This window comes from Crinia signifera, chromosome 1 (assembly GCF_055691185.1).
Source record: "Crinia signifera chromosome 1, ASM5569118v1, whole genome shotgun sequence".
Taxonomy (NCBI): domain Eukaryota; kingdom Metazoa; phylum Chordata; class Amphibia; order Anura; family Myobatrachidae; genus Crinia; species Crinia signifera.
Window position 1 is genome coordinate 243,239,825 of NC_139217.1, and position 15,478 is coordinate 243,255,302.

Consider the following 15,478-nt stretch of genomic DNA (forward strand, 5'->3'; position numbering starts at 1 on the left):
TATCTATGTGTCTGAACTTAAACTAATTGCTGGTTTCTCTGGTTTATGTTTTCAAAAAATAAACACAGAGGGGATTCACACACACGGAGAAACTTGTTGAAAAGCTTGTCGGTCCGAACATCATCAGGATCTTTTTGCGCCTTATACAGTTTGGAAATCTCAACTTTGTATTATATCATATACAAGATATGCCAGCTCAGATAGGTCAGGAAGATTTCTCTCATTTATCGCGCAAACAGATAACTCCGCAAACACTATTACAAAAATAGAGGATACAACAGGGGGGATGGTTTCAACTAGCCCAGAAATGGAACATAAATATTTTACTTGCAAACAAGTTTACTGGTGCTGGTTTGTCTGAGGACTTGTGATTACATTACTTGGACATGGAATTGTATTAATATTAACCTGGCACAGTTCTATCTCACTGGAAGCCGGTGCGGCATAACCCTCATACATTATATATATATATATATATTTATATATATACACATAGGAAGGTTCCCGGCACTCATGTAATGTAGTTGCAAAGACTTAGGTGTCCCTCCATCCGATAGGAGAATCTACTGTATGACATGTCTTGATAAAGGGCTACCCGCCCGAAACGTGTATATATATATATATATATATATATATATATATATACAGAAACAAAAACAGTGCGCAATTGGTTAACAAATTATGAACAGGCTCTGACACTGAGAGCTTCCTCAAGACAGTCCCCACTCTAGGTCACTTCCAATTCTTTATAGAGGGGAACAGATGATAGTCAGTGAACAGTATTTTCCACGTTCGTTAAATGCACTCAGTTCATTTAAACCGGCTTCTCCGTCCTGAACCAAACAGGTGTCCTGAATCCCATAGTGCAATTATCATAAGTATAAAATAATTTTTATTTTTAAGAACAATCCACCACAATGGTCAAGGTGACGTACCACAAATGGCGGTATATAATCACCGCAGAGAATAAAACATAAATGACGGTGCTCAACACTGCGTTACCACTGCCGGAGCGGTCACTCTCGCCTGGGCTCCACAGTCTGAACGTCGCTAGGCCACGCCCCTACACGTTTCATCACACTGACTTTGTCAGAGGGCTGGCCTAGTGTTGCTCAGTCTCCTCATTCATAGCCACAACTCAGATGTTACGAATTGTTGCTAATCACCTGATTGGAATCGTCAAGGTCTCACCGCAGTGCTAGATGCCTGCTTGTAGTTGCTCCTAGCAACGTAAACATTTGATCGCTGTGTTATACACTTTTTTCAAAATATCACAATATAATAATAAATAAACACAATTATAAAACACACACAATTCAATGCACAACATTTGTGCGTACAGTTCTCATAAAACATACATTCACATTTGATAAAATATGATAACCGCAACTAGTTTGCGTAAAACATGATCTATCCCAGTTTTTCAGATATAATTAAGAATACAAGTCACAACCTTAATTTACTTAAAAAACTGAGTAATTTCTAGTTCTAGGGCCCCTTCATTTAGCCCAATGCCCCCTTCTCCCACCCCATCTCCCACCATCTGTGCAGTAAAGGGGTAATTAGTGGAAATTACTGATCCAGGCCCTACATGCTGAGCGGTTGATATAATACCCCCTACCACCCGCGGGACATCAAAGCTTCCCCCACCCCTGCCGCTGGAGGATCGGTAGGTGCCCCAATACATTGCTATGCCCAGGGGTCTACACTGCTGTTGATGCCCCTGTATGTATGTGTATATATATATATATTTTTTTATTATTATTATTTATATACATTTGGTCTATCTATAATACTTTAACTGACCCGGCATATACTGGGTCACCTAAGTGTCCATCTCCGTGCTTTGCTCCGCCCCTCTGGAAACCCCCTTCTGAAAATCCTGCGTTTGCCCCTGCAGCACTGATATGCAAACCAGACCTGTGTTAGAGACACCACAGCAGAAAGCGACACCCCAGGCAGAGAAGAGGAACTGCATGGGTTTTCAAAGATAGCGGGTGCTAGCATGAACACTATGAGTGCATGCGCCCATGGCGAACAAAAAATTTGCTGGGTGCATGTACCAAACCTTGCGGCTGGTGGGCGAAGGGGCGTGGGGCGGCAGGCAGGGGTACTAGTCCATGGGAATGCCCAGCGTTTCATGGGCGTTCCCATGGAAATCGCCTGTATGTCAGATATCCGCCCATTTTAGCAAGAACGTACAGGCATATAAAAGTGACCTGAGAGTCACTTTATATATGCATGTGCGTACCACATCTTTTGATGGTCAGGGACCATCGATAGCTGAGGGAGGTTCCCACTGGCATGCGAATGGATGCATTTGTAAATAATACATTCACATGCCATGCGACTGTATGCATCATGCGAATGGTGGGCCGGCGTACCACCATTCGCACTGCGGGTTCTGGTTGACTCGCAAGGATGCGAATTCACATCTGAACGAATCAACCAGAATAACACTCATAATGTACAGGTACTGTAGCAAGTCCTGACAAGCTGCCCAGTGCACAGTACAGTAAATACAATATAATATATAATATATAATAATATTGAAGGAAAAACTACATTATCAAATTCTACAAGTCCTAGTGTCATTTTTATACTGCCTTCCAAAAGAATTCTGGGCTTTAGGATTACTTTATAAAGTGATGGCTCCAATTTAGGACTGGGGTAAGTGGCAGAGTGGTTAACTTAATGCTTTTACATAGCATTAGTATCCTGGGTTTGAATCTGGGGTAAGGTGCATTGGTGGCTGCAAATCTTTTTAATTAACATCTACTGTATACATTTATTATTATTATTATTATTATTATTGTTTATAATAACAATAACGGTATTTATATTATAATTTGGGTGGGAAGAGACACTCACAAAGCATTTCAATCACTGAGCTCAGTTTTGGTGCAATTATGTTCCGCTACTCTGTTGAATTCTGTCCATACTGTCCTATTTTTGGGGGGAGAGACACTCGCAAAGCTTTTAACACAGTGAGCTTAGCTTATACTGCAACTTCGTTGTTTGAACAACTTGCACTCAGCAGTAGCGAACACAGGGGGGATTTCTGGGTACCCAGAAACCCCCCATGAGTCTAAGGACCCTAGGCTGAAAGCTGAGGGTCCCCTCTTTCCATGGGTACAAGAATTTTAAAAGTCGGCCCTTGGGAACCGGAGATATCTGACTTCAAAGCAGTGGTCCCCATCCAAGCCTGTTAATTACTCTTCCAAGTCAGATATTTCAGGTTCTGTCTGACTCAGACTTTCTCTGAGGGTATATTCCAAAAGCTGGGACTCTCCCCATTGGTGGACACTAGTAGCTCGTCTCTACTGTTCCCAGAACCAAAGATATCAGCCTTCCAGCAGCTGGTTACTGCTCCAGCTCCACACACCTGGTATGTAGTTTTATATACTCGTTGGCAGATTGCTCTGCCTCCTGAACTCTGATCCCCTAGTCCCCAGTACCATTAGTAGGTGGGATTCTCTAGTTTTTAAATCCATTAAAATCTAATAAATGTATTTCTGGGAACTGGATATATCTACAGTCAAGCAAGCTGTCCTCCCACCAGAAAATTATGAATAATAAGCCCACTCCACTATACACCCCTCCTCTGCATATTAAACATCCTCTACCACCCTGGAAGTTATGTATCAGGGCCCCTTCATTCAGCCCAGTACCCCCTTCTCCCACCCCATCTCCCACCATCTGTGCAGTAAAGGGGTAATTAATGGAAATTACTGATCCAGGCGCTACATGCTGAGCAGTTGATATAATACCCCCTACCAACCGGGGGACATCAAAGCTTCCCCCACACCTACCGCTGGAGGATCAGTAGTGGCCCCAATACATTGCTATGCCTAGGGGTCTACACTGCTGTTGACGCCCCTGTATGTATATATATATATATATATATATGTATGTATGAATATATGTGTGTGTGTATATATATACATATATATATATATATATATATTATTATTATTATTATTATTATTATTTATATACATTTGGTCTATCTATAATAATTTAACTGACCCGGCATATACTGGGTCACCTAAGTGTCCATCTCTGTGCTTTGCTCCGCCCCTCTGGAAACCCCCTTCTGAAAATCCTGCGTTTGCCACTGCTCAGCATTGTGCTTATGTTCGATAGCAATGGTGCACTATACTGTAATTCTATTCTGTGTTAAGCCTGATTTACACAATGTTACACAATGTTATGTACTGTACACTGCCACTCAAAAGCATCAGGTGTGAATGAACTAGTGGCTAAGGCAACAGTGGGCCATGTACAGCGCCTAAGGTTCGTTCCTGCTCAGGAGTGATTCGGTTTTATTATTTCTACTACATTATTTTACTATTAATATATAGATATAATTTTTACATTTTATGCACAGATAGCCTTAGACAGAGTGCATTCTATTTGTGTTCATTAATGTTTTGGTATTCTACTCAACGTTCTCTATAGTACGAAAATTTATTATGTTACCTGCATTATGATAGGTTGCCATGGGCAACCTCAAAAATTGGTTACAGTACACTTCCCTTTAAAACCAAAAACAGTAATGCCACTACAGCAGAACCTGATTGGCTATACAATTCCTGTACAGTAACTTTAACTTTAATGAATATACAGTAACTTAATGTACAGTAATATTCTACCATACTTAATTACACTTTCCCAGGGCCTGCAAATGACTAGGCATCCTCTAGCGCCTCTGGAGGGAGCACTCAGAGAAACTGCGCCCATATGTGGCCAGGAACCTTTATAACCTTGCCACTTATTCTTGTTACTGGCTAAGCCTGATCCCACCAGCACACCAACATAAACAGCTCACCACCAGAGAATGGGTGTCCATTGGCCACCATATTTAAGATGCATGTATCCTTTGCAGGAACCATACCCTAAGAAAAGGGCATGGTAACAATTGGTGAACCCACTAACACAAGACAGCCACAGAGGCAGATGATGATCACCTGCAGTGAGATAGTGAATGCTCAGTGAAATTAATTGGCTTTGGGCATCCCAGATGCTAAAATAGTACAGAGAAAGTAAATATTTTATTATTTTAATATTCATAGTTACTATCCTAGTGAATTTATAAAGCTGCCTGTGCTTTCCACTGTCATTGTGACTGTGAGTGTCCCAGATGCTCAAACAGCACAGTGAAAGCAAACATTTTATTACAGTATGTTGACATTCATACGGTAGTTACGACCCTGGTGAATTTTTAACGGTATCGTTATTGTGCATATCATTCTAACAAAATGTCATAGTGCCTATGCTCCTTTAGATATTGTCAAAATGTAAGATCATTTCAGTTGTGGGGCTTGTGTATGAGCAGTATCCCTTCTATAACAATACAACTCTTCTGGCAACTCCATCAAATTTGTAACAGATTAATAAACCCTTGTTGTTCCATTGATTTGCCTGAGACCAAAGCATGAACATAAAGCGATCACCATGTGGTTTCTGTGTTTCCAGCTGTTGACTGTGGACCACCATTGGCCATGCCATTTGCTGAAATCCATTCAAATCAAAACACAACTTTTGGAAGCATTGTGATATTTGTGTGTGTAAAAGGATTCATTGCGTTGAGTGGTTCCAATTCATCAATCTGTACTGTAGCTGCTCGCTGGGAAGGAGCAGATCTGGAGTGTAAAGGTGAGGCCCACAGATCATCAACTGGATAATATAAATGTAAAAAAAAGTTTATTGTTGCTTATATACAGTATATTTGGTACTTATGTAGTATCTGGGCTGCCGATTTTGTGATTGTATGCCTTACCTTAAGGCATACAATCAGATGCGATGCGATTCGATGCGATTTTGCATAGGATTCAATGTTAAGAAGGTCCTGTTCATTTCCCCACTATCCAAGTGGGCATAGAGTTGATTTTATATAGCGTGGCGAGCGTAGCGAGCCACCGAGCCCGAAGCGTGGCGAGCGGACACATATTTCTTAAAAAGTATTCTGTGTCCCCTCGCGGGTCCCACTACGCTCGCCACGCTTCGGGCTCGGTGGCTCGCTACGCTCGCCACAGGTTTATATCCAACTCCATGCCCACTTGGATAGTGGGGAAAGGAAAAGGACCCCTTTTTCCCATTGAATTCTATGTTAAAATGGACTCAGACCATTTTAACATTGAATCCTATGGAAAAATCTTGACCATCGCATCGCATACAATTTGGTTGCATGCGATGCGATGCGATCCGATCCGATTTCTAAATCGGACGCCCAGATACTACATAAGTACCGTATATTTTAAGTTATGACTGGAATAAAATCACATTCAATAAGCAGATGCATTGGTCTTCTGTTTGAAACCTTCTACGGAATTTGTAGGCATGGCTTCATGCTTCTATGGTGTTCAATGTAGAATAAATGACTTACATAAGTAACAGATACTGTACACTGTGTGAGTGTCTGTGCATGTTAGTGAATAGTGGTACCCATAATCCCATAAGAACACTTCTAAGGTGCCTATTCATCATCAGGGTCTGGTAGGTCATTCACTCATATGCCACATACCACCGGAGAATAGATGGAAGACTGAATTGGAGTGAAGAGTAAAGAACGAAGAATCACTAGGCCCTGTCCCCAAAATTATGTAATTTGCATAGGGAGGGGTGGGGTTAAATTATGCAAATATGTACCAATAAGCCCTGCCACCGTCACAGTGCTACAATTCCCCATAAAATATCTTCATCCTGTCCGCCTTACTAGGAACTGAAAGAAGTAAGGGAAAGGAGGACAGCTACAAGATGCAGCAACCTGGGGAGAGAAAAATCATTTATTTTTAAGCGGTAAGAAGACGAAGGAGGTGCTAATAGATATTAGAAAATTTTGGAAAACCACAAATGAGCCATTGTTTTTTGAATGGCGAGGAAGTAGAGATGGCCTGTAGTAAGTCTTTAAGGATAAATTTTACTGAGGATTTGTAATGGTCATCTCACATTTCAGTTGTGGTTGGGAAGGCTAAGCAATGCCTTTTCTTCTTGAGGATATTTTGGGCAGCAGTATTTCTAAAGCCCTCGCCTGTAAATATTTCCTGTTATGTAATTGAGAGTAATTTGATTTATGCTATTACAGAATGTAATGGGAACTCCGAGTGTTTAGATTGGGTCTCTTTAGATAGGCTAGTTAAAGTTAAAGGGCCTGATGTATCAAGCTTCAAAAGTGATAAAATAGACAGTGATAAACAGACAGCCAATCAGCTCCTACCTGTCATGTTACAGGCTGGATTTGAAAAATAACAGGGAGCTGATTGGCTAGCTGTTTATCACTCTCAATTTTATCACTTTGAAGCTTGATACATCTGGCCCAAAGAGTTATTGGCCAATCTGCACCTAGGGTGGATGGCATTTCACTAGGAGGAGTATAGCAAAGGCCAGTGAGATAATTTCTGACTACCCATGTTACTCCTTGTTGTAATTGATGATTAGTGGAGTTGGGAGTGTATTACATTTTTACTTCTGCAATTTTTAATCCCTGGGGGGATGCAAGATGCTCTTCCGAGGACTGCACAAAAAATTGGATACTTATGTACTAACTGGGCTGCCGATTTTGAAACCGGGTCCATCGCATCACATCCGACCATATCGCATGCGATGCGATGCGATGGACCCGATTTTTCTATAGGATTCAATGTTAAAATGGACTGAGTCCATTTTAACATGGAATTCAATGGGAAAAGGGGTCCTTTTCATACCGCTACTATCCAAGTGGGCATGGAGTTGGATATAAACCTGTGGCGAGCGTAGCGAGCCACCGAGCCCGGAGCATGGCGAGTGTAGCGAGCCCCGCGAGGGGACACAGAATGCCGTCCCCTCGCGGGGCTCGCTTCGCTCGCCACGCTTCGGGCTCGGTGGCTCGCTACGCTCGCCACAGGTTTATATCCAACTCCATGCCCACTTGGATAGTAGGGGTATGAAAAGGACCCCTTTTTCCCATTGAATTCCATGATAAAATGGACTCAGTCCATTTTAACATTGAATCCTATGGAAAAATCGGGTCATCGCATCGCATCGCATGCGATATGGTCGTATGCGATGCGATGCGATATCGCATCGCATCGCATCGCATCTGATTGTATGCCTTAAGTTAAGGCATACAATCAAAAAATCGGCAGCCCAGATAATACATAAGTACCAAAAATTGTTAGTCTTGTGCAATATGTGGGAGAGTAGGAAAGTTTTCTATATAGTGATATCCCCATTGTATGTGATGCGATGTAAAGGTAATACATACTAATACAGCCATGCCACATTGCACATACAGCTATATAAAAACTTTCAGCAGCAAAAGATCTTAGACATACAAAACTGATAAACAATTAAAAATAAATGCATTGGATATTATGTGCCTGATCTAGATTCCCGCACAAATGCAAGTTGGAGTTTGTGATTTTTGGTAACTGTGCCTCTGTAACTTTATGTACAGTAACTATGGGGAATTCATACACATATCTACTAACTGGGTGTTTTCAAAATTACGTGTGCTATGGGTATGTACACAGAATTGCAGTTTATTAAGTGGAGATTATATTCAGAGATCATCTGGCTGATTTCACAAGCAAATGATTGTGATGGCGGCGCTCCATAGATGCAGCCTACTTTATACAGGTGGAGATCCGCATTTATATCCAAACACGCAATAAGGCCACAGAGGCACCAATTTCCATTTACTGTGTCAGTGAATAATTGTAATGTACTGGTTGCAGTTGCAGACTGTGGTCCTCCACCTTCTATCCAGTACGCTGTCCCGGGTTTGCAGCAGAACACTACATATGGAAGCCATGTGTCTTTTGAATGTTTACCTGGATATGTCATAGACAGGGGAAATAAAGTGGCTACCTGTAATGAGGATGGAAAATGGACAGGAGCTAATCTTGTATGTAGAGGTAAGCTCAGTAGATAAATTTTTTTTATAACCATTTTATATCCTTAAGCAGAGCATTATTTTGCTAGTGTAACTGGACATTAATCTATTTCTAAGTTACTATAAATTATAATGTTCCACCTTGTAATATACAAACTGCGTTGTGCACAATACAATGTTGACATTTTAAAAGAGTCATTAAAAACGGGGTTCCCAACCTTTTTTCTCTCCTGTTATCCTTGATTAGGCTTTTCAATTATGAGTACCCCCTCTTCTCAATTTTAAACTTCGACGGTACTTTTAAGTGAAGTGGAAGTGAGCCGTACGTGTATCCTTATGCATGTCCTTATATTAAGGAGTAGAGGAGGAGTAGTGAACAGTCAGAAAATGGGTCCCTCTGTGTCTGGCCGCTGGCTGTATACTGTCTCCGGGGTTCCCTCTGCTGCCTGTAGGATTGATGCTACTGCTTCCTGTTGGCATTTAAGTTTTACCCACACAGTCAGCATCACCGTTTGGACTAAGCTTCAATCAGTAGGCACACACCGGAAAGGTCTTTGTGGTATGATTTGTTTTATATAAACTGCAACTGGTCATAACATGAACTGGTAATGAGAACAAAGTAACTGTACATGAACAGCTTTCACTGCATGCTGCATCTCTCTCTCCATGTCTTGGTGGCCACTGGCCAGGCTGTGTGAGAGGCAACTGACCCTGAAAACCACCCATCCCAGGGGCAAACGCAGGATTTTCAGAAGGGGGTTTCCAGAGGGGCGGAGCAAAGCACGGAGATGGACACTTAGGTGACCCAGTATTGGGTCAGTTAAAGTATTATAGATAGACCAAATGTATATAAATAATAATAATAATAATAATAAAAAAAAAATAATAATAAATATATATATATATATATATACACACACACACACACACACACATATAAATATAACAGTGGTGTAGACCCCTGGGCATAGCAATGTATTGGGGCCCCTACCGATCCTCCAGCGGTAGGGGTGGGGGAAGCTTTGATGTCCCGCGAGTGGTAGGGGGTATTATATCAACCGCTCAGCATGTAGGGCCTGGATCAGTAATTTCCACTTATTAAACCTTTACTGTACAGATGGTGGGAGATGGGGTGGGAGAAGGGGGCATTGGGCTGAATGAAGGGGCCCTGATACATGACTTCCAGGGTTATACAGGATGTTTAATATGCAGAGGAGGGGTGTATACTGGAGTGGGCTTATTATTCATAATTTTCTGGTGGGAGGACAGCTTGCTTGACTGCAGATATCTCCAGTTCCCGGAAATAGATTTCTTAGATTTTAATGGAATAAAAAAATAGAGAATCCAACCTACCAAATGCTACTGGGCACTAGGGGATCAGAGTTCAAGAGGCGGCACAATCTGCCAATGAGAAAATAAAACTACATACCAGGTGTGTGGAGCTGGAGCAGTAACCAGCTGCTGGAAAGCTGATATCTCTGATATCACAGTAGAGACAAGCTACTAGTGTCCATCAAAATAGGAGAGTCCTAGCTTTTGGAATATACCATCAGAAACACTCTAAGTTAGGCAGAACCTGAACTATCTGACTGGGAATAGCAATTAACAGGCTTGGATGGGGACCACTAGTTTGAAGTCAGATAACTCCGGTTCCCAAGGGCCGATTTTTAAAATTCTTGTACCCATGGAAAGAGGGGACCCTCAGCTTTAAGCCTTTGATCCTTAGACTCCTAGGGGGGTTTCTGGGTACTCAGAAACCCCCCCTGCGTGCGCTACTGCATCCCCCCTTTTGTTTGTCTATGAGATACGATACAGGAAATCTGGGTGCAAGGGGTATATTAGTATATTATAGATGCATGTTGTATATTGAAAACTAAAGAGTGTAAATATAAGGATTAATATATTCTATGCATAAAAGCTATACCAGTGGCGTAACTATAAATTTTGCTCCCCCCTGCTAAAAAAATTGTGCCCCCCCCCCCCCCCCCACACACAAATATATATATATATATATATATATATATATATATATATACATATATATATATATATATATATATATATATATATATATATATATATATATATTGCCAGGATGCATGTACTCACTAAGAGAGTGGAGAGAGACAAAAGGACAACAGAAAGAGAAAAGACATGGGAGAGAGGGACAGCAGAAAGAGCGGAGAGAGAGAGAGAGAGAGAGAGAGAGAGAGAGAGGACAGCACAGAGAGGACAGTGGAGAGAGAGATAAGGACAGCAGAGAGAGAAATAAGGACAGCAGAGAGAGAGAGAGATAAGGACAGCAGAGAGAGATAAGGACAGCAGAGAGAGATAAAGACAGCAGAGAGAGATAAAGACAGCAGAGAGAGATAAAGACAGCAGAGAGAGATAAAGAAAGCAGAGAGAGATGAGGACAGCAGAGAGATGAGGACAGCAGAGAGAGATAAGGACATCAGAGAGATAAAGACAGCAGAGAGAGATAAACACAGCAGAGAGAGATAAAGACAGCAGAGAGAGAGATAAGGACATCAAAGAGAGATAAGGACAGCAGAGAGAGAGATAAGGACAGCAGAGAGAGATAAGGACAGCAGAGAGAGATAAAGACAGCAGAGAGAGATAAAGACAGCAGAGATAGAGATAAGGACAGCAATCATCATTTAGACAATCATAGTACCGTAGAGGCAGTGGCCATTGTCCCGTGGAGGCTGCAGTGGGAAGCAGGGCATCACATTAGGGAGTGCAGGGCAGCAGCGATGGTGGGTCATGTGGACGGTGGAGGCATCAGCGGTGGGTTACACGGAGGCTACAGCGGCAGGTCCAGAGAAGGCTATGGCTGCAGAGCCCGTGGCAGGACTCAGGAGCACTGGGCAGTAGAGCGTCATAACACTGCGGGCGGCCTGTGTTTCATTTCTCCCAGAGCGTGACATCAAGCCCCGGCAGACTGGAGGGGGAGGGTCCGCACAGGGCTGCTCTGTACCTCACTCAGTACAGTCACCGGGCACTGGCAGATAAGTGGTGATTGCCGGGGGAAGGGGGGGTTGTTGGGCGTCGGGCCGGCAGCGCAGTGTGGACCAGGGATGCGGGGTGGGCAGCGGCAGGCAAGTATAACGAAAGTGCTGGATGCCGGCGCCCACACAGACAGCGCTGCCACTCGCTCCCCCAAGCGGTGGCGGTGGCTGCCTTAGTGTAGTTACGCCCGTGAGCTATACCATATTGAATGATAAAATTGCAATTTGATCTTAATTATACATGCTGTGGAAGACTTCCCTTAATATTACACTTTAATATGTAGTACTGTTGGTAATCCATGGTCTGTTTAATAATTCATACTATTTTTATATGTTTTATAGTGAGTGAGATATTTTAAGACTAATATACCTGAACAAAAGACCAGGGTCCAGATTCTCTAAGTTTTAAAAGTGATAAATCCAAATATTGTTATTTCCCCTTCTTGTACTTGCACCTCTTCACTATGTTGTAAGAAACCCACATTACTGGAACCCTGGGATGTATATGCTACGTATTAGTTTAATATTTTCTTTGAATTCAGAGTCCTTAACTCGCATTTTATGTGGTTTCCCAACTCCAGTCCTTAGGGACCCATTCAGTGCATATTTTAGAGATTCTCAGTATAGGTTGAGATCATTTGGTCTACACCACTAGATTGACATGGGGAAAGGTCAACATGGGTTTAGGTCAACAGGTTATTAGGTTGACCGTGTCATGTCGACAGTCAAAAGGTCGACATGGACACTGTTTAATGCTATGCTTTGGGCACAGTGCCTCGCTGCGCATCGGCACGCTATTTTATTCTCCCACCACGCCCTAGTGGATGGTAGGGCGTGAAATACCGCTTGTCGGCACATGTCCTCTCAAACAGTGAAAAAACGCATGTCGACCTTTTGACTGTCTACCTAATGCTTGTCGACCTAGACCCATTTCGACCTATCCCCATGTCGACCCAATGCTTGTCGACCAACATGCTGTAGACCAAATGACTGTATCCCCTCAGTATCACATTTGAAATAATAAGCACAATCTATGGACATTTCAAAGTGATCAGCCAGTAATGAATACACCTTGGCACCAACTAGGAGATCTGTGACACATGCACTTAGAAGGCTTAAGATTGTAGTTGGGAAATGCAGATGTAGGTCTCCTAAACAGGTACTGTATGTTAAGTCAGTACGGGGCAGTACGGATGATGTAATGGATAGCATTACTGCCTCACAGCACTGAGGTCATGGGTTCTATCCCCACCATGGCCCTAAATGTGCGGAGTTTGTATATTCTCCCCGTGCTTGCGTGGGTTTCCTCCGGGTACTCTGGTTTCCTCCCTCAATCCAAAAATATACTGGTAAGTTAATTGGCTCCCAAAAAAATTAACCCTAGAATGTCTGTGTGTGCATGTACATGTGGTAGGGAATATAGATTGTAAGCTCCACTGGGGCAGGGACTGATGTGAATGGTCAAATATTCTCTGTAAAGCGCTGCGGAATCTGTGTGCGCTATATAAGAAACTGCTAATAAATAAATAAATAATAAATGGAGAGTGATAAACAGACAGCCAATCAGCTCCTGCCTGACATTTTTCAAACATAGCCTGTAACATGGCAGATTGGAGCTGATTGGCTGGCTGTTTATCACTCTCCATTTTATCACTTTTAAAGCTTAGAGAATCTGGCCCCAGTAATATTGTAATCTGTTCAGTTAGGGTTGCACCTATAATGAACCATTTTTTGAATACAGTAGATGTGAATTGTCCATCACAAAAAAAAAAGATTTGCACACTATACATTTATGCAAAATGAATATTAATAAAATATAAAATAAAAACAAGACCAAATTTTTGTTGACGCTTGCGCCTGCTGCCACAGTTAGCACGGCGCACAGCCGAATCCTGCTGTGTGGCAGCGCAGCAGTGTGACGGGGACGAGGTGGGCGGCTCTGTGCGAGGGGCTTGGCATTATACACACACTTACACACACTGTTCTTCTTATATATTTAGCTAGTGTGTATAACGCTGGACGGGGTGTAGTTATATACACACACACATGATTGACACGTGGCTAAATATATAATATCTATACAGGTTGAGTATCCCGTATCCAAAATGCTTGGGACCAGGAGAATTTTGGATAACGGATTATTCCGTATTTCGGAATATTTTAATATTTCAATGATGTATTTTGAAGTTTCTTGCATTTATGCTGTATAAACACATAAAATAAACACAAATATATTTTATTACCACATAAAATACACACAAATATATTTTATTTGTTCAAAAAACACGGTTTCAAAACATGAAACAAAATTTGTGTACTATCTCAGATATTGAATTTGAATGCCAAGCAGTCATTTTGTTGTACATATATAGTGCCAGTTACATATCATGTCCCCAGTGATGCTGTTACAAATGTCCCCAGTGAGTTTTTAGCAAAAAAAAAAATTTTTTTCACTTTCTGGAAAGTATGGTTTTCGGAATAATTCGGATAATGGATATTCGGATACGGGATACTCAACCTGTATATATATATATATATATATATATATATATATATATATATATATATATATATATATATATATATATATATATATATACATATCTATATATATCAATGTAGGAGGTTAGCACTCCAATGAGCCCAAGTTTAGAAGCAGACTTGAATACAGAAATGTTTGTAAATCCGGTGCCTTCCAATAGGAGGAGATACGGTTGTACCCCTCATACAATATCACAGGTGGTGGTGGGGGGGGGGGGGGGGGGGGGGGGCGCGGCGGCACTCAGAAGTAAGGAGACGGACAGCAGGTTTAAACCAACATTTCAAAACCCTTAGGTTTTTTATCAAGGTGCAGCGAGAGAACAGGTATCTATATACATATATATATATATATATATATATATATATATACATATATACACATACACATTACATGTACAACATCCTTGTTTTAAGAAAGTAAGCCTTAGCAAGGCCCTTACTTTGGTTCTGGCACAGAGACAGGCTGTCAGTAGAGTCATTCTGGAGCCAGGAACTGGAGGACACGCTGCCGATGAACAGACAGTCACAGGACAGCCGCGCTGCTTGTGCTGTCCCTGTCTGCAAGTGCCACTTCTGCAACTCCGGGCGCCAACTAAGCTGCCCCCTTACCTCCTCTGTTCTGATGCCACTGCCCACACATACATCCCGGTGCCCACGCTGGGAGCCGGAGCCGCAGCCACTCAGGCCACACTGCAGCAGCTGCTGGAACACTACGCACGGCCCTGGCTGGGACAGAAGCAGTAAGAAGCTGCTATGATCCCAGGGAGGCAGATCACGGGAAGCGCCCAGGCTGCTCTACTGACACGCCGCCCGCCCAGCTGACACAGGTACTGTCTTCTAGCCTCCCTTGGCGCTGGCGGCTGTCAGTCGGCCCGTGTGCGAACAATGTGCTGTGTGCATGGCAGAGCGGGAGGGTAGCGGCCGGTAACGAGCAATGCTGCCTCTGACATATGATGAATCATGTCAGCGGCGTCGCCGCTTGTCACTTGCCGCTTCCCACCCACTCTGCCATGCTGCTATTTAAAAGAATGGCAGCCTGCTGAGCCGCCCTTGA

The 15,478-nt window shown here is 42.5% G+C and overlaps 1 protein-coding gene across 12 annotated transcripts in view; it reads left to right on the forward strand.

The window, feature by feature from the left end:
* SUSD1 (sushi domain containing 1) overlaps positions 1 to 15,478 on the forward strand; it is a 200,582-nt gene that overhangs the window by 71,588 nt on the left and 113,516 nt on the right. For all 12 annotated transcript variants that reach the window (XR_014472984.1, XR_014472986.1, XM_083179480.1 and 9 more), the window contains exons 9-10: positions 5,479 to 5,658; positions 8,718 to 8,897. Coding sequence is in view for 10 of the 12 variants with exons in the window: in XM_083179480.1 (XP_083035606.1) it covers positions 5,479 to 5,658; positions 8,718 to 8,897 (360 nt within the window). In the remaining 2 variants the exon portion in view is untranslated. The remainder of the gene's footprint in view (positions 1 to 5,478; positions 5,659 to 8,717; positions 8,898 to 15,478) is intronic.